Raw genomic sequence first — 24,164 nt, 5'->3', positions numbered from 1 at the left:
TTTTTATTGATAACTTTACGAATCGTTCATATCGGATATCTTCTAAGGATTCCTTATCCATGTCCCCTCCGTAAAAATTTACTAGAAAGCGTGCTCCAGCGTCTTCGATTTCTTCTGGTCATGATGACGAAATTTCATGGTTGGAAACTAAAAATACAGACAATGAAACAGAAAATTTCAGCGACGATAATGAAGAAGCCACCATTAACCAGCCCGGGCCATCAAAGAGAATTAAAAAATGATAGCTGTACAATTTTTAAACAAAATTAAAATTATATGATTTCTGTTAATATTATTATTTCCGTCGCTTGTAACTTTTTACCTTTAAGACTTACAGAATAATCATGTATGAAAAAAATGTAGGTAATTTTGTCTTCTTTGAACCCCTCATAGACACTTTTGTGATTTAGTAAACAATTGAGAAGTTATTTAAAATATACCTAATTTTAGCACCTTTAATTCAAGATGGCAGCTAGCGCCTGGGTCCGTCAAGGTCGAAAACTTGGATTTTGATTAACCTTTCATACCTAAACAATATCGTTTCAAAACATTTTCTACGCCACCTTTTGTAGAGCATAAATACCTACAGACTGGATTATAAATCTTAAGGCAAATTTATCCAAATCTCAAATCAATGCAATAAATAAATACCTGTACAAAGGCGTATGAAGTTACATTCCAAATACAATCAAATGAAAGATAAAACCTAATCCCTCCAAAGTCAATAGTCAATACCGATTTCGCGCCAAACGTACGTCGCATAAAATACTTGGCGACGGCTTTAGTACCTCGCACTATTGTGAGAAAGAATTATAAGAGCCTGAACGTGTAGAAATGGAACAAAATTGTGTTCGTACAAAAGGTGGTCAAAGCTTGCTATGCTTGTGTTTGCAAAAAATTGACGCAACTGTTTCTCTTTTGAAGTCTTTAGTAACTCACCTTCCACGTTTTTATGTGATAGGTAAACTGGCATTCTATAAAGTTTCTATTTTCAGTAAAGGGTAGTACCTATACTTAGTATTATAATATAATCTGTGGTAAAGATAAAATAATTTTATCTCCTTCTTGTAGTAAAAAGAACTTACCTCTTCTACTTAAATTGTTATCAAAGGTATTTTATCGGCTTTAGCGTTTTAACTATTTAGTTACCTACATAACAAACGGACGTATTTTTTCATTTATAATATTTTATTGATGGCAAAGTAATTTCATTTTTAATATCTCTCAACAAAGCCTTCCTTATAATGAAAAATTTACGAAAATAGATATGATTTCAAGTCACCCAGAAAGGTACCTTTTCGCATATTAACTTCGGAATTCTGAAACGACGGAAATTTTTGTGTCAGTCGAAATTCAATGTATTTTCCTAATATAATAAAACTAGCGGTCCGTCACGAGTTTGCTTAGGTATTCCTTAATATATGTCAAATATATTTCTTATACTTTCTTTAGGACCTTGTTCACATTTTTGCGTAGTTTTTTTTTTGTGTGGTGTCTCTCAATGTTAGCCAGAAGGGCTTCTACATTTTAACGCGGACGCGGGGGTGAACTGAAGGTTCACCCTGGTAGCGACATGCACAAGGGCGTCCCCCCTTGACGGGGACCACGAACCTCGGCTTGAGCTGTTGCTTGAGTGGAGGAGGCCAGAAGGGCCCTAATCGGACGGGATTTTTGCGTAGTGTTAACACTACATTGATTCTGCCAGGTTTTTTTATGTCAGAGCAAGCTTTACCTACCGACATAACATAATAATTATCTATTATGATAATATGTCATGAAGAATTACCAATTAAATTTTATTCATAGCTTATAATCGTATCAATATCGTCACGAATCATAAAACCCATCGCACAGATAATATACTACTTCCCAACGGTAGGCGAATCGCAAAACGCGTCGGCATAACACATATAGCAATAAAAACGTAAATTTCAATTCAAATTACGCACGTTCAGTAACAAATGGGGGTGAAAGCCATTACCTGAGGAGGAGCATAAACCGCACATTATCGTCGCAAATAATGGAATCGTAAAAGGGTTGTACAAAAAGAATAACCGTAACTGAATGTAATTCTCGCGAAACGAGTTCATTTAAAAAATAACGTGTATTCCGTTCAGAAATAAGGACGTGTTTTAATAACGTAGAACGAGGTTTTTAAATGTGGTTGTCATTGAATAAATGAGCCAAGCACGTAGAATAAAGTGGTATTTATAAATTATACTAGCATGTGTTTCTACGAAAATTGTGTAAAACTGAAAACTTTGTCAATTCCATCGTTTTATTCGAAGAAAATGCATTCATTTTTGTTGCAATAAATAAATACGTTGCAATCTTTTTTATGATAATATAATGTTTTTCAGATAGTTTCGATCGTTTCATAAATTTGAATACAGTTAAAATACAATCGCTCGGCGTTACAAATTACGCCGATAGCGGACATGACGTTTTGATAAAAATGACTGACACCAAATTAAAATCTGCCTGAATTTGAATTTTCAATTTATTGGAAAATCTCAGCAGCTCCCTTATTTAGAACTCACATTTCAATTTTTTTGTTTGTGTAAAAATATATCTAAAGTATCTATTTTATGTGTATTTATGTAGTCTGCCCTAGTAGGTACCAACAATGCATCGCAAGGTCCTAGAATCGATACCCAAGTAGCAATGTATACGTATATATTTAGTTTTAATGAAAATAGTATTGTTGTTATATTATATGGAGATAGTCTTAATCTAAAAAAACATGACATTGATATAGGATTTCAAAAAATTTTGAAAATTAGTAGTGAGACAAAATGCAAATTTATGTTGTGTACATTGCCATATTTGCCTGGTTTGACACAAAATCAAAATAGATTTATCTATAACATTAACTTAAAATTATATAACCTAACAAATCATCATAGTGATGCATTTATATATTTTGACATAAATTCATGTACAAAATCTTTTTGCTTGACAAGGAATACAGTGTATCTGCCATTTAGATATAAGAGAGAACTTGCTATGTTAATAGCATATAAAATTATTAACCAGTCTGGTACATGTTTGGTATCAGACCATCGATCTACTATAATTTTATGTAGTAGTAATTATATACATCAACCTAGGTTAAGTGTTGACGGACAAACTAGCCCTAAGCTAGATTTAAACTAGTATGTAAGACAACAGCTAAGCAGCCTTTTTCCATTGTACATCAAAATATTCAAGGCTTGGCTAGCAAATTATTAGAAATAGAATTATTTTTAAATCATAATAGTATAAAAATATTTTGTGTAACAGAACATTGGCTTAAACAATGTCAGTTGTTATTAAATATTGATAATTATAAATTAAAAAGTATATACTATAGGGCACATGCTATTCATGGAGGTTCTCTTATTTTTGTACACAATAGTGTTAAATGCAAAGAACGAACTGACATTGTAAGTCTTTCTGTAGAACGCACCATTGAACTGTCCTGTGTTGAGCTTGAGCGTTATATTATTGTTTGCGTATACAGACCTCCTTCCAGTGACTATAATATGTTTGAGACAGTCATGGAAGAAACATTAAAGCGTTTAGGCAGGAGTAAAAAGAAGGTAATAGCATGTGGTGATTTTAATATTGATTTACTTTCACACACACAGACGGCAACACGAATAGTTAATTTGTTTCACTCATTTAATCTGTATAAAGTTTTTGATGAACCCACACGAATTACACCTACTTCTGCAACTTGTATTGATAATATATACTGTGATTGCAACTGTCTAGAAAAAAATATCCTCAATATACTGACTTCAGATCACTGTGGCCAGAAAGTAGTTTTGGAATGGGATTGCATACCTAAGTTTAAAAGAATTAATGTTAGGCCTATAACTAAAAAAGGCATAGATAAATTTAGAGATAATATTAATAATAAACTGCCTAACCTGAATGATCAATCCTTTTATAATAATCCTTGTGAAATGTTTACAAATCTTTTTAATTTAGTTCATAATGAGTTTAAAGAAATATTTAAAGTTAAATCTTTAAGTATCACCAAGGATTTACCATTAAGTCAATGGGCAACACCTAGTATACACAGATGCAGGAACATTCTATATGAGTTATATGGCATGAAGCAATATAACAAAGACTTGTCATTCCATAATTATGTTAGAAATTATTCAAAAACTTTTAAAAAAGTTTGTTTCACTGCCAAGTGTCTATATGTCAGAGATAAAATACGCAACTCTGATAACAAAGTTAAAACAGTTTGGACAATTATTAATGGTGAAATGGGCAAAAGCCGGACAAATAGTACCATAAAACTTGTAAATGCTGGCAGGGTCATTGACAAAAGTGCTGATGTTGCGCTTGCTTTTGAAGATTTCTTTAGTAGTGTCCCTGTTAGTATTACTAAAAAATTAAATTCATCATCAGTGCTTGCGGAGTCATATTTGAGGGACCATGTTGCGGAGTGTAATGTATTATTTGAATTGCGACATGTGACTGCAGATGAAATTGTTAAAACTTTTAAAACATTAAACTTAAAAAAAAACATGTGATCTCTGGGGAATGTCTGTGAATTTAGTAAATAATATTATAGAAAACATTGCCAACCATTTAGCGTTTATATTTAATCAATGTTGTGACTGTGGTATATTCCCTGATTTATTAAAGTTTAGTAAAGTTATTCCTTTATTCAAAAGCGGTGACCAAGAAGACTGTAATAACTATAGGCCTATTTCTATTTTACCAACTTTGAGCAAAGTCTTCGAGAAATTGATTTTAAACCAATTATGTAGTCATTTTGTTTCAAATGGTTTACTGCACGCCAAACAGTTTGGTTTTACAAGGGGGCGCTCTACCACTGATGCTGGAATAGCTCTTTTGTCACATATATATAAAGCATGGGAAAATTCAAAGAATGCTTTGGGGATATTCTGCGACCTTTCTAAGGCTTTCGACTGTGTAGAACATTCCACTCTATTACGGAAACTAAATTTTTATGGTATCAAAGGTTTATCTCAGGACCTCATAGCTTCATATCTTCAGAACAGGGTACAGACCGTTGTTGTTAATGGAGAGAAATCTTGCGGTGCGCCGATTAACATTGGTGTTCCGCAGGGATCTATCTTAGGACCGTTTTTGTTCTTAGTGTATATTAATGACCTACCTTATTATTTGCAGGATATGTGTGAAATAGTACTGTTTGCAGATGATACCTCATTAATATTTAATGTGGATAGATATGACACAAATGTTGACGAAGTAAACTCTGCTCTTTTACGCATATCTAATTGGTTTAATGCTAATAATTTATTATTGAATGCAAAAAAAACAAATTGTGTAGAGTTTATCCTTCCAAATGTAAAAAAGGTCAAAAGGGATATCATTTTAAACGGGGAGGTATTATACCCTGTCGAGTCTACTGTTTTTCTTGGTTTGACACTAGATGAGAAGCTACAATGGGGGACCCATGTTGCCACCACCGCTGCTAAGCTCAGCTCAGCTGCATATGCAGTTCGAAGAATAAGGCATCTCACCGATGAAGATACGGCTAGATTGGTTTATTTTAGTTACTTTCATAGCATTATGTCCTATGGAATTCTACTATGGGGCAGGGCTGCAGATATAGAAACTATATTTATATTACAGAAAAGAGCCATACGCTCTATATATAATTTACGTGCTCGGGACTCACTAAGAGATCTCTTTAAGAATATTGGTATCCTCACTGTACCATCACAGTATATATTTAATAATATTTTACATGTACACAAAAACGCGGACTTACACACAAAAGTAGGAGATAGACACTGTTATGGCACAAGGAATAGAAATAAAATTGAAATGCCATTTTATAGGTTAGCTAAAGTTAAAAATTCATTTATGGGCCAAGGTATACGTTTTTACAATAGAATTCCTCATAGTATTAAAGAGTTTAGTAGTGTTAAATTTAAAACTTATTTAAAAAATGTATTAGTTCAGAGAGCCTACTACAGCATTAAGGAATATATGGAAGATGAAAATCCATGGAGGGTTGTCGCGTAAGAATAACAGGACAGTTCTTTGGCATATTATGATAATATATAATATTATGTAGTTAGATGTAAGTAACATGTAATGTAAAATTATATTGTATATGGACATTACTTTAAAAGAGCAACTATGGAGTTTCTTGCCGGTTCTTCTCCATAGATACTGCTTTCCGAATCGGTGGTAAATTTAAAGAATGTAATGACGATTCAAAAGTGCTTCTGGAAGAAGTCTAATTGAATAAATAAATGTTTGAGTTTGAGTTTGAGTTTGAGTTTACGGTTTTGCATATTTATCTCAAATTTACCTGGAATACCATTTACAAAAAGACTTTCTTCGTACTTCTTTTTCGAAATAATATTTCATTTTCTACAAAACTTATTTTGAATCTGTTTGGTTTTAAATACATCAGTAGGTATACGCAATTGTGTGAAAAAATACCAATCTGAGATAATAAATAAACCAATGTTTGGATTATAATTCAAATTCCTCCACCGACTATGGATTTACTTGTACCCACAGAACTAAATATATATCGAGATACCTATAGTTCTGTGCTTGTACCATTAGTAAGTGATATTCTTATAAAATATTATATTTCACAAACCCAGAGAATATTGTTCTCATTCAACGAAATGTGAATTCAAAGACTGAAAAATTCTTCTTTTTCTTGGTAAATGTAGTTTTTTTTAATTAAAATTAAATAGATTTATTACTTCAATAAATGCAATTAGTTAACAACTTTTTTCCAAAAGCCGCAAGGGACTTTATTTCTCCTGCAAATTAAAATAATTTAATTCTATCTGTGTTTCCTTTCTTAAATGCCTTTTTACCGTTAAAAAAAATAATTTAAAGATAAATGGAACTTTAGGGAGATAGGGAATGCAAATTTATGGGCGATTATTATAAGAAGTCATAAAACACATTAGCATTAACTCAAACAATGTCTATATTGGAGAACACGGTATGAAGATCATAATCACCATCATTATCATCAGTCTAGCCAAGTCTTATTAATTATAGATGTCACATACCTTTAATTTTATTGGTGCTTTAACGTGCCGATTTCTAGTCGCTTGCTTTCTTTCACCAATTGGAGCAGTTCTAATAAGGGCTGATAAATTGCAAAATAAATTTTATATTTACAATCGTTTGTCTCAAAATCCTTTATCTTTTTTCCGACTTTATGTATAAGACTTTAGAAGAAATCTGTATTCAAGCAATTTCAGTATAGAAGCCCCTTAATATTCCAATATTCGAGGTGGAAGACTTGATCGATCAAAGAGCCCAGATTATATTACGCAAACCACCGTAATATCGAGGCTTAAAAATGTGAAGATTTGTCCCAAATTTGCTTAAAATATTCTTAAATAAAACGTTCAGTCTATCGTTTGTTTTTTTTTCCAAATATAAAAGGTTGATGAGTTCTCGCAAACTACATTGCTGTATCTAAATAGAAATGATTTAGAATTCATCTATTCGAATGAAGCAGTTTATTTTTAAACGAGTATGAATTTGAGAAAAAAGAAAGAAAAAGAAAAAAGAAAAATTCGATCATGCGGCGGGATTGGTACTCGCGTCTTTCGCCGTTCTTTACTTTGTTTAAATGTAAAAATTCATTCTATTATATACTATCATTAAACAAATATTTTAAATAGCTCTTTGCTATGGAAAAGCAAATATACGATACAAATGATGCTTCTTGCATTATTTTGTTAAAGAAACTACCGAGCTATTATTAAGATTTTACATTTTCCCTATTAAATTCCTTTCCTGTAAGCATGTTCTTTCTTCAAAGCCTGAATACTAATAGAGATATTTGTCGACGCCTTCCTATTAACCCTTTCCCCGCAGACGTTTTACATTTACAAAAGCGAAGAATAACAAAATCCTTTAAATATTTTAAATACAATCTTTAAAAATTTAAATACAAATCACAGCATGGAAATAGCAAATCCAAAAATAACTTTATACTCCAAAGAATGTTAGGTCTGCTATCGCGATATACTGAACTTTTTGATAACACTAAAAATTTTAACAATATAAAATTAATAAGAAATAAATTATAAATATGTATCCATATAAATATTTCTATCCGTTTCAAACTTTTATTTAAAATTATAAGACAGAAATAAATTTATCATTCAAAAAGCATTCACTTCAACATAGAAGAATTTAACCTAAACCGGTCAGTGTGAAATTCCGTCAATACGTTCCATAGCATACGTAGCATACGTAGCGTTCGTAGCAATTCGTAGCCACACCGTAGCTCAAAGTGAAATTAAATCAGCGACAGCTCTACGTCAAAGGACCGTAGCCAACCCATTTCAATGTTGGAACACTAGGCTATTGATTATTATTGCGTTGCTACTGTCCCGTGAGACACTTAATCTTAGTTGTGAAGCTGTCGGTAAGATCTGTTTCATTGTGTTATACTAATTGTGTGTACTAGTTAGGATCAGCTTGTAAATAACTTGAACATAGAAAAATTGTAACCTAAAACGTTCAAAGTGAAATATCCGACAATATGTTACGTAGCATACGTAGCGCTCGTAGCAATCCGTAGCCACATCGTAGCTCAAAGTGAAATTAAATCACGGCGCTCTACATCAAAGGGTCATAGCAAACCCTTTTCAATTCGGGGTTTGAACACTATGCTATTGATTGTTATTATTGCGTCGCTACTGACCCGTGGGACACTTAAGGCTTTGTCAGATTGAACGCATACTTAGCACGTCAGAGCGCTAACCTGATGCCACGCTATGACGCCAAATTGTGTTGTATTACGCGGTAATATACCGTCTAATAGAGCGACAAAGCACTGACGCGCGCTAAGAACGCATATCTCACAAAGCCATAAATCTTAGTTGTGAAGCTGTCAGCAAGTTCTGTTTCATTGTATTATGCTAATTGTGTTGGTTGTTGGGATCAGCTTTTGGTCATGTATTATTGCTTAACAATGATGTACATGTGTGTACTGCTTTCCGAATCGGTGGTAAATGTTTAAAATATGTAATGACGATTCGAAAGTGCTTCTAAAAGAAGTCTAATTGAATAAATAAATGTTTGAGTTTGAGTTTAAGGCTTGTTGCAAAAGCTTATAACTTTAATTTATATTAAAGTATTCTTTGACTTACTTATAAAATTATGATATACTAGCTGTAACCCGCGTCTTCACTCAAGTGGTTACCTGGTATTAGCACATACGTTGTACTAATTCAACCTACGTAGTTTGAATTAGCACATCATCTATCTCTGTACCAAATTTCAAACAGATTCGATAAGCATTTTTGCATGATAGAATAACAAAACATACATCAGTATAACCATAAATCGATACATACAATCTTTCATTTAAATAATATTACTAAGAGGAAATAGAACAAGTTCCAGATTAAAATTTCTTCGAAAACTCTAATCTAAGTCCACATTATTCAATATGAAAAGATTACATAGTACATTTTAGATGGAAACTAATAGAAATATCTTCATATTTACATATTAAAACAGATAAAAAAGTCTCGTTTTTACTTTAATTGTACAACATAACCACGAGCGCTCTGATTATGTTCATGTAGTAATTATTATCTTATGTCTACATCCTCCCAAGATTACTAATTACTTCTCCAAACGCGTGGAATAAACCAAAACTAACGAAAACAAGATGATACGCACTGTAATCGCGCCATAATATGCAAATGTTCAACCGCATTATACAGACTGTGACAAATAATTAATGACGTCATATAATTCATACGCACAGCTTCCTCTGGGAACCAAATGTTACATAGATAGTCGTAACATGGAATAGTTTGTTAGTTATATTATCTGTGCTATCTATACTAATATTATAAAGCTGAAGAGTTTGTTTGAACGCGCTAATCTCAGGAACTACTGGTCCGATTTGAAAAATTCTTTCGGTGTTAGATAGCCCATTTATCAAGGAAGGCTATATATTATCAAGATAAGACCAACAGGAGCGGAGCCACGCGGGTGAAACCGCGGAGCGCAGTTAGTACCGTATAAGATAGTAGCTTCTAATTTAGAATCCATACTAATATTATAAATGCGAAAGTAACTCTGTCTGTCTGTCTGTTACTCAATCACGCCTAAACTACTGAACTAATTTTCATGAAATTTGATATGGAGATATTTTGATACCCGAGAAAGGACATAGGCTACTTTTTATCCCGGGAAAATGACGCAATCCCGGAAAAACCACGGGAACGGGAACTATGCGGGTTTTTCTTTGACTGCGCGGGTGAAGCCTCGGGCGGAAACCTAGTGTTATATAAAACTACAAATAAATTGATGTTTGCATGGTTTTGAAATCGTACGTCTTAGAGGGATGTTTAAAAAAAACGAAAATTATATAATTATTTGAATCCTTTATTCAGTTTAATGTAACGATATTAAAATTTATAGTAGCACCATTTGAATAAATTTGAAAAAGCAAAGGACGATGAGTTGAAAATTGTTTGTTTTTGTGTGTGAGTGTATCTATATACACGTGCATAATATCATTATATAGGGAGCGCCTTTCATCCTATGCAGTTGGAATACGTTCGACATAATCCTCGTTTTCGCAGTCGGTTAAGCACTAACATCATTGAAATGTAAGCTGAAGTATTGAAGCTGTGTTATATAACATTGATCAAATTTTGGCGCATCGTTGCTGCACTTATAATAATTAATGTTACGTTAGCGATGCTTTCAAATTTCAATGGATTTGCAAAAGATAATGCAGATTTTTTTAATGTTTATATAACAATGTTTATATACGAGCTGCCCCTACAATCGCTGTTCTGGTCTTTTACCCATTTTCGGTTTTTTCTCACCATAAGAAGCTTCCTTGTGCCTTCCTTGTGCTTGTGCCTTGTAACAAAAACGTTAAAAAAATTTGCCGAAGTGGTCGAAACGTTTTTGAGTTTAACCCTTAACATTTGACGATTCATTTTTATTATATGTGTGATTATTGCTTACAACGGCAAAGAAATGAAGTAAAAACACAAAAAGACGTAAAATATTTACTGAGCAAACTAAATTAATAGTATAAAAATATTCATGTTCTGAACTATAGCGGATCCTAAGCAAACAATTTCACTATTTGCAAACTCCTGTCGAAATATTTATTTAAGCCTTTTACATTATTATACTTCAATAAAATCTTGCTTAAAAGACATTTATAACATTGAGTTACATGTACTACGTACTAGAGAGGACATCGCTACTACACTTTATTTATTTATTTATTTAGCATCAAAAATTCAAATTTTAACACGAGTTAGAGTCAATCGTCTCAAACTCATTTTTTTTTGTTACATTGATTGGTTTTAATTTATAAGTAATAAGAGGCAGAATATCTACAAAGTGTATGACTCACTAGCCGCCCCGCGCTGCCGCGCTTGTCGCACAGATTTTATTCGTGGTGCCCTCTCTAGTAATAATACCTCAATGATTTATAATAATATAATCTAAACAATCAAGAGTAAAATTATAAGTAAATCTATTTTATCAAAGTACGAAGTTTCTCTAATTTGTAAAACTTCATTAATTAAATTGACCGAGAATTAAATACCTATTTAAAAGTAAAATCAATATTTCATAATTAGAAATTATGTTTACAAAGTAAAAGTTTTTGTTTCAATACTTTGATTAAAATTCAATGTAAATGGTTATTCAATATTTGATTAAAATAACGCTATAAAATAATATTTTAACAACAGTCGCTCTTTAAAAACAACACTAATGCTTACCGTTACCTGTAGCTGTTTAACACGTTGACTGCGGCACAGATATATCTGTACTTTCCATTACTGCGTTACGGGTAGTTTTAAACCTTGTCCTATACCGGACATTGTGGCGGCACGAGGCATATTAAACCCCACCGCCCGTATGAGATCAAAATCCTTTTTTTGGCGCCAAATAAGACAAAGTGTGCGGCTTTTGTCGTGATTATTATTAACAATGAGTTCATTAACCTAAATCTACCGTCGCCCGTGGTTAGATTAGTTAGTTTAGATTCTATGGGTAAAATAAAATGTGGGATCTGATGTACCCCATACCGCACTGAACGATAGCAGTTTTTCATATAATTTAGTGATGGGAAAAGAAATATCGACTTTATTTAATTGTATTTATTTATCAAACTTATGGATGTTTTTCATTAAAACAGGCCAAGCAATAAAAATTTTTCAGATTTCAGATTTTAGAGTTTCACCACCCGGTTTTTCTTCATCTTCCTCCTTGATTAACTTTTTTCGGCAACGTTTCGACATAATCGGCAGCAGTCGTAATTCGTCGCGTGCTCAGTCTCGAATGTGTTGCACAACACTAACCGCGTGAAGCTAGCTTAGGGTGCGGTACGAGGTTCGCGGGGTACGAGGTTTTCGCAACCTCGTTCCGCACTGTGTTAGAATTTTTATTAGTTCAGTGCGGCACGAGGTCTAAGAAACCCGGTATTAAGGTCGGTATACCATTGAACTAGGAATCAATAGCACATCTCAGATATATAGATATCACTTTCCTACACTGAACCAGATGGAAGTTATGCCTCCCGCACGACAGAGAAGTTTAAGTTTTTTCCTACCGCTATAACGACGAGACACGGACAGGGTGTTTCAAGCCCTGTTTCGCAGCGAACGTGTTAAATAAATCACAGAAAATGCCGCTAAAAAAAACACTACCAAAAAATTTGAGCGGTAAAATCTGTCCTATTTATTAAAGAAAGAATATCTTGAACGATCTTTTATAATCAACACACATAGCTGAAAACCATATCAGAAATGAACCAGATTATTTATTAAGATGCCACGTCCTAAATAACACATACTTAACATAATATAATAGCCCTTCTCAACAGTTTCGAATAACTTAATCGTAGTATCCCAACCATTTCAACACTTTAAAAGTATTTCTACAATTCAGACATCGGGAATATCTCAAACCTCACACCCGTCGAAGCGCGGCATTCTTGCAGAAAAACCCAAACAGATTTAGATACAATCTTCCCGTATTGAACTCCTCAGGTTCAATTGAGCAGAAATCGCTTAAAATGCTGCGAGGCGGCTCCGTCTGCCATTGTCAAAGCTTGCGAAAGCTTATCATTTCGTACCAGCTTTGGTGAGCGTAAATTAATGTTCAAAGGTAAATTTCATCCGTGTAACTTTAAAATTTGAGGTAATTGAGATAAGAGCTATTCTATAAATGGGAAAGTTTGTTCGGCTGTTTGTAAACGACTGGCAAATGAGTTTGCGAAGTCCCGCGTCCCCTTTGGGGTTGATGCAAATCATATGTTACCCGAGTTGTTTTCTCGTTATGGGCAAGTAAATGATCAACCATCTGTGTCTAGTCGACTTTTAAGTAGATAGTGAAGGTTAATAAGTCGTTTTCAGATTCAGGGAGTTTAAAACAAATATAATAGTATAATATATATAACAGTACACACAAAGGGAAACGACATTTTAAACAATCATTTTATCAGTTGTATGTATATGTATCGGCGTAACACCATTAACTTCCTTAATAAATAACGCAGTATTCAGTAAATTGCATTATATGCCCGTAATATTATAAAAAGGGTATACAATATACATCCATAAATCTTTTGTTCGTGTATTTTAATCTTTTGAGCTGCAGCATCCCGTGTGCCTTTACGAAGAATATAATATAAATTCAATAACATCTTCTCAATAAGTTCACAAGAATGACCCTTTGAAAATAGATTCACGAAAAAGCTTATTAAAGTACGTAAAGAATCAACTGAAAGGATAAGCTGACCGAACTTAGAGAAAAACATGTTATTCACCTCTTTTATAAAAAGATTATTGGGAAACCTTTTAAGTAGTTTCTTTATCGATTCGACATAAGTGTAAATAAATAAATCTAGTGATATTTATTTTAGTGTATTGGTTTATAACATACTAGCTGCGATCCACGGTTTCACCCGCGTGGCTCCGCTTCTGTTGGTCTTAGCGTGATGATATATATATCAGGCTATAGGCTATAGCCTTCCTCGATAAATGGGCTATCCAACACCGAAAGAATTTTTCAAATCGGACCAGTAGTTCTTGAGATTAGCGCGTTCAAACAAACAAACTCTTCAGCATTATAATTTTAGTTTTATAACTCAATACGTGGACATTTTTATTTGTTATTTAACATTTATAATATTATTTTGAATTTATTTTTACGCAGACCTGAATCAACTTTACCTATGCGGGTATGTTTATACGTATAGTAGTGCCTCTACCAATTTATCTCTGTACAAAAAAGACAAAATCTAGATCTGTCAACCTACATTGTGAAATGTACGTGGGAAAAACGAGAGAGTATTTTATACGTAAAATGATACTGGTCACACTATCATATAACCTTAAACCTGATCGAGAATAAAACCTTCAGTATATTTACACTATAATTGGGTCCATGCTATCCATTACATAGATAATATTTGAAAAGGAGCCTCTATAAGTATCTTTTATAAACATAATACATATATGGGTGTAAAGGATAATATAAATTTGATACGATGTGAATCTAAATTGGATGAAAATTTTCTTTGTTGCAAAACTAAATGTACATTGACCTTTGAATCAATAAATATATTGAATGAATGAATGAATGAATATATTGTTATTTATATGTCTATTATGATCAATTTATATGGGAGTATTTACTATTAAATGTATATTTATCAAATCTTATAAAACTCTACAATTTGAGAATGAATTACTCAACTATTATTTGTTCCATAAATGCTGGATCTATTTTAAAATCTCTATCACCAGTTAAAACCACATAGCAGAGTGACATAGGCTATTTTTATCTTATGGATTGTAGTCCCGGTCAACCGGGATGTACACTGATCGAGCGCCTAGTAAAAGGTTTTAAAATTACAAGTAAATATGGAATTTTCTACGGTTTACTACATATCTGCCAAACTTCTTATAGAAGATTACAATACCATAAAAATGTTCTTTAGTATTGTAGTTGACGATTATCAAAACCCAATGTGTAAATATTCAAGTACTACACTTCTGCCAACAGCCCAATCCTTACAGAAGATCACAGTCCCTAAAAACTATCCCATACCTAAGTGGAATTACACACCTCCCACAGGAGTTTCAACTACAAAAGTTAGCCAGCTATAAATATGCTGAGCGCATTACCTCGCTAATGAAGTCGTAATGAAGTCAACAGCGCCGTAATTAAAGCCGCCGCCATCACCAAAACTTTATTCTGCGAAAGCGTCTGTGGAGATCTTTGCTGTCACATTTTTAACGAATCAACTCGTTAATGTCAGAGTAATGCTATGAGGAAAGGATCATTTGCCGCTGAAATTTAAATTTTTAAGTTTTAGAGCATTTGAATCTATACTTATATTATAAAGCTGAAGAGTTTGTTTGTTTGTTTGAACGCGCTAATATCAGGAACTACTGGTCCTATTTGAAAAATTCTTTCGGTGTTAGAAAGTCCATTTATCGAGGAGGGCTATAGACTATATATCATCACGCAAAAACCAACTGGAGCGGAGCACTGCAGGTAAAACCGCGGGGCACAGCTAGTCATATGATAAAGAATGGCAAGCATACAATATGTGTCATGTGCTTTTAGTAGTGGAACCGATTAGCGCGGTTGTCTTTGCCACTGTACTATTTATTTACTCACGTTGTAGAAAGCTGTTTAATATTTAAAAAATGCAATTTCCAATATATTTGAATAGTGGTTGACAATTTTAAATAGGAATAGAAATTGCGTCTAACCACAGGATCCAATCACTCAATGTTGAAAAATGGATAAAAGGCGGTAGCGATGAGAAGCACTACAAATTCTTATATTCGATTAAATTATCTATTTCTACATTGCCTGGACTTCTCGGTATAATATAATAACGGTTCCTCAAACAAATTCAAGTTCACATTATAATATTAGTTTAATTTAAGACAAACTTTGCAAGTAACTCGATATAACAATATTAATTTACCCCTCTCAACGATATTATTGGTTCTCAGAAAATTTAATACTAAGCGAAGATAATGACATAAATATGAACATTATTTAATTTCATGGGTTTCCGTGAATTCTAGCAATTGATATTTTATAAAAAAAATCATAAACTCGGCTATTTATTATCTTAAATGTTCAAATATTAATTTTAATTGAGTTGTTAAAGATTAAAATAACTTTTTTGACTGCTTATGAACTTCCAAATCGTAATAATAATTAATAATTTTCATCCATTAACCTTCATGTTCAAAATATGTACTTGAATACGTCTTACAAATTAGATCTTAGAATATCTATACCTACTTAATATTATAAAACTGATGAGTTTGTTGATTTGAAGTCGCTAATCTCAGGAACTACTGTTCCGATTTAAAATTTTCTTTCCGTGATAAATAGCCCATTTATCGAGGAAGGCTGGCTATATAATATTATCATCACGCTAGTACCAACAGGAACGGAGCACTGCGGGTAAAACCGCGGGGCACAGCTAGTCCTATATAGGTATATAGGTGTATGATACATGTAGATGTAAGAATATCTAGGAATAAAGCATACTGACTACATACATAACTGAATTTTATTCTCTTGAGCATATCCTTTAAATTCGAATACTAGAATATCTAGTATATCTTAGAATATCTGGGAACGGTATAAAGCACATTGACTTCAGACCTTATTCCCCTGAGATTCCGTTGCACGTGCTGACGTCGCAATATAGTTACATTCATAAGGTTAGTTCACATTGTCAATTTAGTAGGACATTATTTGATTTTGTGTTCGTAGTCATGATACATATATGATTGCTACAAACATGGTCAATTAAGATTTTAATTATGAATCTTCATTGAAACTTTTTTTTACCAAATATAGCAGAAATAGTGTGTAGTGAGAAGTGTCTCTAGAAGAGTATTACATGTATTAATTAGGTATATTAATTGTTAACGGGTTAACCGATAACATGAAAAGTATGTTGTTAATCCGCCTACATTGGTTGTATTTGATTTTTAAGGTTTTTCTTTTTTTAACCGACTTCAAAAAAGGAGGACGAACGAGGAATAATATACGACCGTATATTTTTTTTTTTTACAAAATTGTATATTTCATCATACTAATATTATTTTCTATTTTATAGTAAAGAAAATGGAAAGCGAATAAATCGTCAATCATTTACACGATTCAAAGAAAAATACATTCCCATTACACCAAAAAAGCTGAAGAGACTAAATTCAGCATTGGACAAAAACGGACCAACATCAGTTAAATCTATAATCGTATTTGCTTCACCATAATCACCTTTCCTCACCTAAGTTCTTCAGATTCCTTTGATGTACCATTACGATTTACGAGAAAAAAGTGCTAAGAAATAAAAATTGCAAATCTATCGATGTGGGAGTTAATGATGGAAGCTCTTACGGCCTCTAAACGTCTTTGAGTTTATTTTGTATCTCAGGGAAAAAGGTTTTCATTTTATTTACCGTAATACGTAACACGTGAATATGTTACATTTTTATTTCAAGATATAAACCTTAACTAACAAACACATAAAAACTACAGATGCATGAATAAATACCTACTGTAATATTAAAGAAAAGACTCAAACTCAGAACATCAACACTTTAAATATCGTTGTTTGTCTGTATGTTCAGAATGATATCGCAAACAGCTATGTCAATTTTAACTAAACTCAGTGATACCTCTTGAACTATAGTATAAAAAAAATATTTTGAAAAAATAAAAACGGTCCATTTGAGTCAAATTAACATAGGCTATAAAGTCTCATTTACCGGGTATAAGCTACAAAGAAAAATAAACTGCTATAAATCGTAATCTCGTAATTATTTTTCTTCGTTACGTAATAATCGTAACAGAACACAGTTCTCAATCCAATAAAGCGCAGATATTCATTCCATAAGATAATTTAATCGTATCTAAAATTTATTTACTTGAATTAATATTAGAATTGAAGAATAGGTACGTATATAGGTAGTTATTTTAATAATTAGAACATAAAATAACATAAAATAATTCTAAGTGATTATTTTTAAAAGTACAATCAGCAGTTGGTTCAAGCCCTACAATAGAACCTTTTTATATTAATCATTGTATAGAGGCTCTATCAAGATTCGAAAGTCTATATTACTCTAACTGCTCTCAGCTCTACATCTGACTTGTTTCACAGGTTTATTTGAAAAATTGGTTTTGCCAGCGAGAAGTTAGCGAGAAGCGAGCGTTTAAAAGATACGTTTTCGTTAGAATTCTATGGTTTGGACGATAAACTCCAAGCTAGGAAAATATATTTTCCAATAGGTATATTACAATTATTTCCAAGTGCATGCTTTGAAGCTTATATTGTCCGAGCATTGAAGATAATTTATCACGCAATAACCCACGTACTTAATAATTATTACATCAAGATTACATCATTCAAAATCACAATTTCAAACAATGTCGGCTTCTGAAGAACCGTCTCGAACTGTCAAAGTGTCTCGGAAGGTTTTTGGCGCGAAGCCTGGTCCGTAGTCGGTCAAGTGTTCGCTGATGTAGCACTTCTGTTGGAACGTCCTAATTAACCATCGATTCTTCGTACTTTGGTTCTTAGGATGTTGGATTATATGAAAATTGATCGTTGGATTATGGCACAGATAATATATTACTAGATTATAGTTAATCTAAGACATAATGCTGCATGATGTAAATAAAGTTGGAATTGTTTGTGTAACGATGAGGATTGTCATCTTTTAATACGATAGTGTCGGTATTAAAAGGAAATATTATTTAATACTAGCGGCCCGCCCCGGCTTCGCCCGTGGTACATATGAAAAATAGATGTTGGCCGATTCTCAGACTTACCCGATATGCACAGACATGAGAATCGGTCCACCCGTTTCGGAGGAGTATGCAGACTAACATTGTGACACGAGAATTTTATATATAAGATGTGGATGTTAAATGAAATCATTAAAAGTTGTACTTACTATACGGGGAAAATATTTAAGTTTATACGACATGTTATCATAATTATGCATTATAGCATTATGAGAACAAGAGGTCTGTCATCATAAAGCTTTGATGCTCCATTACCAGTTCCTTAACATGCAGAATTATAATAAGAGAACAATCCATCCTAATATACTAATATACTAACATACTAATATACTATATACTAATATACTATGTAATAATATTATAAATGCGAAAGTAACTCTGTCTGTCTGTCTGTTACTCAATCACGCCTAAACTACTGAACCAATTTGCATGAAATTTGGTATGGAGATATTTTGATACCCGAGAAAGGACATAGGCTACCTTTTATTACGAAATATGTACCACGGGCGAAGCCGGGGCGGACCTCTAGTACTTCATAAATATTTGTACAATAGTGACCAAAATCCTAATCATTATTCCAATGACAGCTGAATAAATTCTTCACTTACTTCCACCAAGAACCATCTCAACGAATGAGACGTCTATTTCTTTTAAAACTACGCTGTAATACTGTAGTTTACAAATACATAAAACAATCGATAGATTTAATTGGCCGTTACACTATAGACCACTCGTACTGATAGGTTTAAACTTAAAAACGATTGCGAAAGCACTCTGCAAATCAATCAAAATCAATTACTCAGCAAAGCGGATTTAGGTTAGATTTCACAAGCCTAATTGATATTATATTGAGTCCATTCTCTAATTAGTGGTATAACATACTCCCATGTGGTATTTGAAAGTGGGGCAATATTGAATATATAGTTCATAGGTTTAACAGTCGGTTTCTGAATTGAGAATTGATTTGGGTTTGTGAAAGCTTAGGTCAGATAAAAGAAAACATTAAACAGAATTTAAATATGGTTTGAGGCGTACTTAACATCAAATAGGTACTCAATTCAGAAATCGGGCTGTAAATCTCATGAAAGACAATTATATATTTTACGCATTCTATAAAGATACGAATTCAAAATGAAACAGGATAAAGTTGAAATAGACAAACATGGAAAACAATAAAACCGAATGAAGTGAAAGATATGATAAAGCGTGTTATCATCCCTGACAAGGAGCCACTCGGCTTACGCTGCGATATTTCATTCAACTCATATTGAATACTTGTCCTATCCTATCCTACTAATATTATAAATGCGAGGATGGATGTATGTGTTTGAGTATGTATGTTTTTTAGATACTCTTTCACTCAAATACTACTGAACCGATTACAATGAAATTTAGCACACATATAGAGAGTAACTTGGATTAACACATAGAAAAGGTTTTATCCTGGAAATCTCACGGGAACAGGAACTATACGGGTTTTCCTTTGAAATAGCACGCGAAGCCGCGAGCTAGTGTTCTATAAAATAACCAATTTATATAGCACGAATATTATTTTTATCAGAATAAATTATTATAAGACACAGGAATTTATTTAAAATTAATTAAAATCAAAAACCCATTAGGATTTAAGTATTCAAGCTTTGATATATTATGTACATTTCCATTGTTAATGTTTTTTAGTTATGTTTAGTACTATTATATTTGTCTGCCTGAATATAGTAGCGTCTCTAAGATTTTGGCTAGGTATTTAATATCATTATTTTCATTTCACGCAATTCCCGAGCGTATATTTATGAGGCCCATCAGGCTAATCGTGTGCTTAAGCATTTAATAATAGCCCTATTTCCCGTTAAGATAAAAATAGCTTAATACTTTCAGCCTTATCGTGTAGCTTGCTTAAGCATCTACATATATATTAATAATATTTCCTAATAGATCTTTTTTCCACTAAATAAGGTAAACATTAGTATTTATTAAAATAACAAGAATAATCCATTAAGATATCCATGCTATGTTAGCATTAATCTATACTAATATTATAAAGCTGAAGAGTTTGTTTGTTTGTTTGAACGCGCTAATCTCGGGAACTACTGGTCCGATTTAAAAAATTCTTTCGGTGTTAGAAAGCTCATTTATCGAGGAAGGTTATAGGCTATATATCATCACGCTACGACCAACAGGAGCGGAGCCACGGGGGTGAAACCGCGGGGAGCAGCTAGTATAATATACAATAGTAGGTATCTACAATGTAAGATTATTATCCTTACATAGACGATATTCGTGGATACAAGTCGGCTATAATCTATAATGATCAATCATTCGACAGATTATGATAAGAATTTGAAACGTTAAACTTGAGCCGATGTACGCAAATAACCGCCTATTGCACGCCTCATAAGCGAAGCGTTGAGGTGGGTACTACTGTCACTTCGCGCAAAACATCTGATTTTTCAAACTTAAAATGTCTTTATGTATCATACATTGCACTTGTAAGATAATACATACACACACATATTAAGAAAAAACACTATTTTTAACGTTCATGATATTTTTGATGTCATTTTTGTTATTTAAACTAGTTAAAAAACAGTTTAAAAAAGTTCTGTCTTGGACGTCCGTGTGTCTGTATGTGCGGATCCTTTTTCTTGTTAACACGATAGCGACCGAAATACTTTACTAATCGAGTCTTTTTTTTTCTCTTACGCTTGAGTATGCTCAGGAATAGAACCCTTTCATTTTTCAGGGTCTGATTCGATGTGGTTTAATTGTTATTAAATAAACAAAAATAATAATTAATAAATATTTATTAAAAAAAATTATGAGGCGTGCACTTTTGGATTTTCCAAATTATTTTAAAATACACTTTAAAAACCATATCCAAAGTGTCTATGCTACTTAATAATCCGAAATACTTAGCTAAGGAAAAGTGTGAAAATACACGCAGACACAAAATTAAATGTTATTCAATAGTTGGAAGTACTGTAAAATTACATTGCTAAAACTAGATACTTGTTGTAACATAGTACATAAACATTAATTTATTATCTCTTTGCAACAGATGACACTCGTTAATCCGAGTTAAAGTGTTTGTAACTAATGGTTATCTGGCTAATGTTTAGTATTCCTATATATCCTGATATTATAATACGATTTTACTAATATTATTATTAGTCTGTGGTAGTAGGTACTATTAACTTTTATAATATTACGTGTTCTTAGCTTTTACTAAGTGTAACTACCAATTTAGTTGAATTTTTTATGTTAAGTGTTTCAGTTAGGTACCTTTTTAGGGTTCCGAACCCAAATGGTAAAATGGGACCATTTTACTAAGCCTCCGCTGTCTGTCTGTCTGTTTTTGCCCAGGCTGTAGGTATCTCATAAACCGTGATAGCTAGAAAGCTGAAATTTTCACAAATGATGTACCGTTGCCGCTATAACAACAAATACTAAAAAACTAATATTATACCCATACAATAAATGATTTTCTATTATTGATGATAGTACGGAACCCTAGTAGTTTTATTTGTATATGAATTTATTGATTCACTTATACATTTAGGTAAGTAGGTACATAGTAACTCAATGCACTTATATTAGTTTTTTTGTACATAGAAGTATGTCTGAATATTTAGAAATCATAGAAAAATGTATCCTGAAAACGTTAGGTAATCAGAGGGTCTTATGTTTATTTTAATTAATTCTTCTCCTAGTTTAATTACTTAGGTATCTACAGACATAATATTGAGAAAAAAATATGATATTTACATATAATCTTTTTCATAATTGGCTCATCAAAGAAAAATAACCCCAAGCAATTGGAGTACGGTTCAAAAGCCCAACTTGTGTAGGATAATACTCGTTATATAATTATATTTTTTTCATATAATATTATCAATTATATATGTACTAGCTTTCCACCCACAGCTTCGCCCGCGCAGTCAAAGAAAAACCCGCATAGTTCCCGCTCCCGTGGAATTTCTGGGATAAAACTTATCCTATTTCCCGGGGTAAAAAGTAGCCTATGTCCTTTCTCGGGTATCAAAATATCTCTATACCAAATTTCATGCAAATTGGTTCAGTAGTTAAGGCGTGATTGAGTAACAGACAGACAGACAGAGTTACTTTCTCATTTATAATATTAAGTATGGAATTATATTTTTCATATAATATTATCAATTATATATACAGTATGTTTATCAGCCATCTGGTTACCATAACACAAGCGAAAGCTTAGTATGGGATCAGATCGTGCCATGTGTGAAAATTGTCCTGAAATATGTATATTTATTTTAATTACTCAAGAAATGTTAGGTACCAAAGCAGTAAATATGCAGTAAACCTTCATTGGAAAAATAACTCACATTCCTAGAAATCTTGTTTTGTACCTGGAAACAAATGAAGAGATCAATTACACAGTTCAATTAAGAGGATGTCTTGAATTCTAATTAGATTTAGTTGCAATTAAATTAAAATTCAAAATATATGTTTTTGTAATATCGGATAGGTACATGGATATATTATTTCTAAAGTTTATAAAGTCCTGATAAGATTGAAGTGAAGAAGCTTCTCATTTTATCATTTCTTGATAATAATAATGCAACAATAAATTGTAATGAATCGCAAATTCATTAAATAAACACGATATTAATTTATTATGCGTCCTTTTCTTGGACTAAACTGAAAATAACTATTTTTCGCTGAATCGCTATAGATATTACTAGCGGTCCGCCCCGGCTTCGCCCGTGGTACATATTTCGCAATAAAAAGTAGCCTATGTTCTTAAAAGTAAAGCAAAACTAACATAAAATAACAGGGATATGTAAAAAATGAAATTTCAAAGTTTGCTCCAATAAGTTATCCTTTAAAACTTACAAAAGTATAATACATTACCTGTTTTAGTATTATTGTTATTGTTTGCAGACGACGCCGAACTAAAGAGCGACGCGCCGGTCAGCCTCGCTCGTCGCAAAATCCACCACATTCTGCTAACTTAAAAACCCCAAAATCTACACGAAACACAACACTCAAAACAAAAGTTTTAATCGAAAATCCCGTAACAGTGTTTAAAAGTTAAAATTAATGCAATTTTCAGTTACAAATATACGTATTTTAGTTATATTTTCGTGTTATCGTCGGCAATTTTTATATGAACTTGACGCGGCGGTTTCTCTAAGAGCTTGTAGTACACTGAATTTCAGCGGCTTAGGCTTTCGCGCTTGCGCTTTTACACAGGTGAAATATCAGGATTTATGACGGAGGCTCTATTCTTCTTGACGAATTGTTTGTTTTAATTTGTTTTATTTAACCTTTCGCCGGCGTGTCGG

At 32.6% G+C, this 24,164-nt stretch overlaps 1 protein-coding gene across 1 annotated transcript in view; it reads right to left on the bottom strand.

The window, feature by feature from the left end:
* The window catches only part of LOC149908668 (uncharacterized), a 122,548-nt gene extending 98,693 nt beyond the window's left edge, over positions 1–23,855 (bottom strand). The window contains exon 1 of the mRNA XM_090102136.1: positions 23,731–23,855. Coding sequence (XP_089958262.1) covers positions 23,731–23,821 — 91 coding nt within the window. The 5' untranslated portion in view covers positions 23,822–23,855. The remainder of the gene's footprint in view (positions 1–23,730) is intronic.
* Between the last annotated feature and the right edge of the window lie 309 nt (positions 23,856–24,164).

Source organism: Colias eurytheme, chromosome 5 (assembly GCF_061535395.1).
Source record: "Colias eurytheme isolate Ceu_HAF_F1 chromosome 5, ilColEury1 Martin Lab GWU primary, whole genome shotgun sequence".
Lineage (NCBI taxonomy): Eukaryota > Metazoa > Arthropoda > Insecta > Lepidoptera > Pieridae > Colias > Colias eurytheme.
The sequence above is the reverse complement of the archived record's forward strand: the minus strand, read 5'-3'. Positions and strand labels throughout refer to the sequence as shown.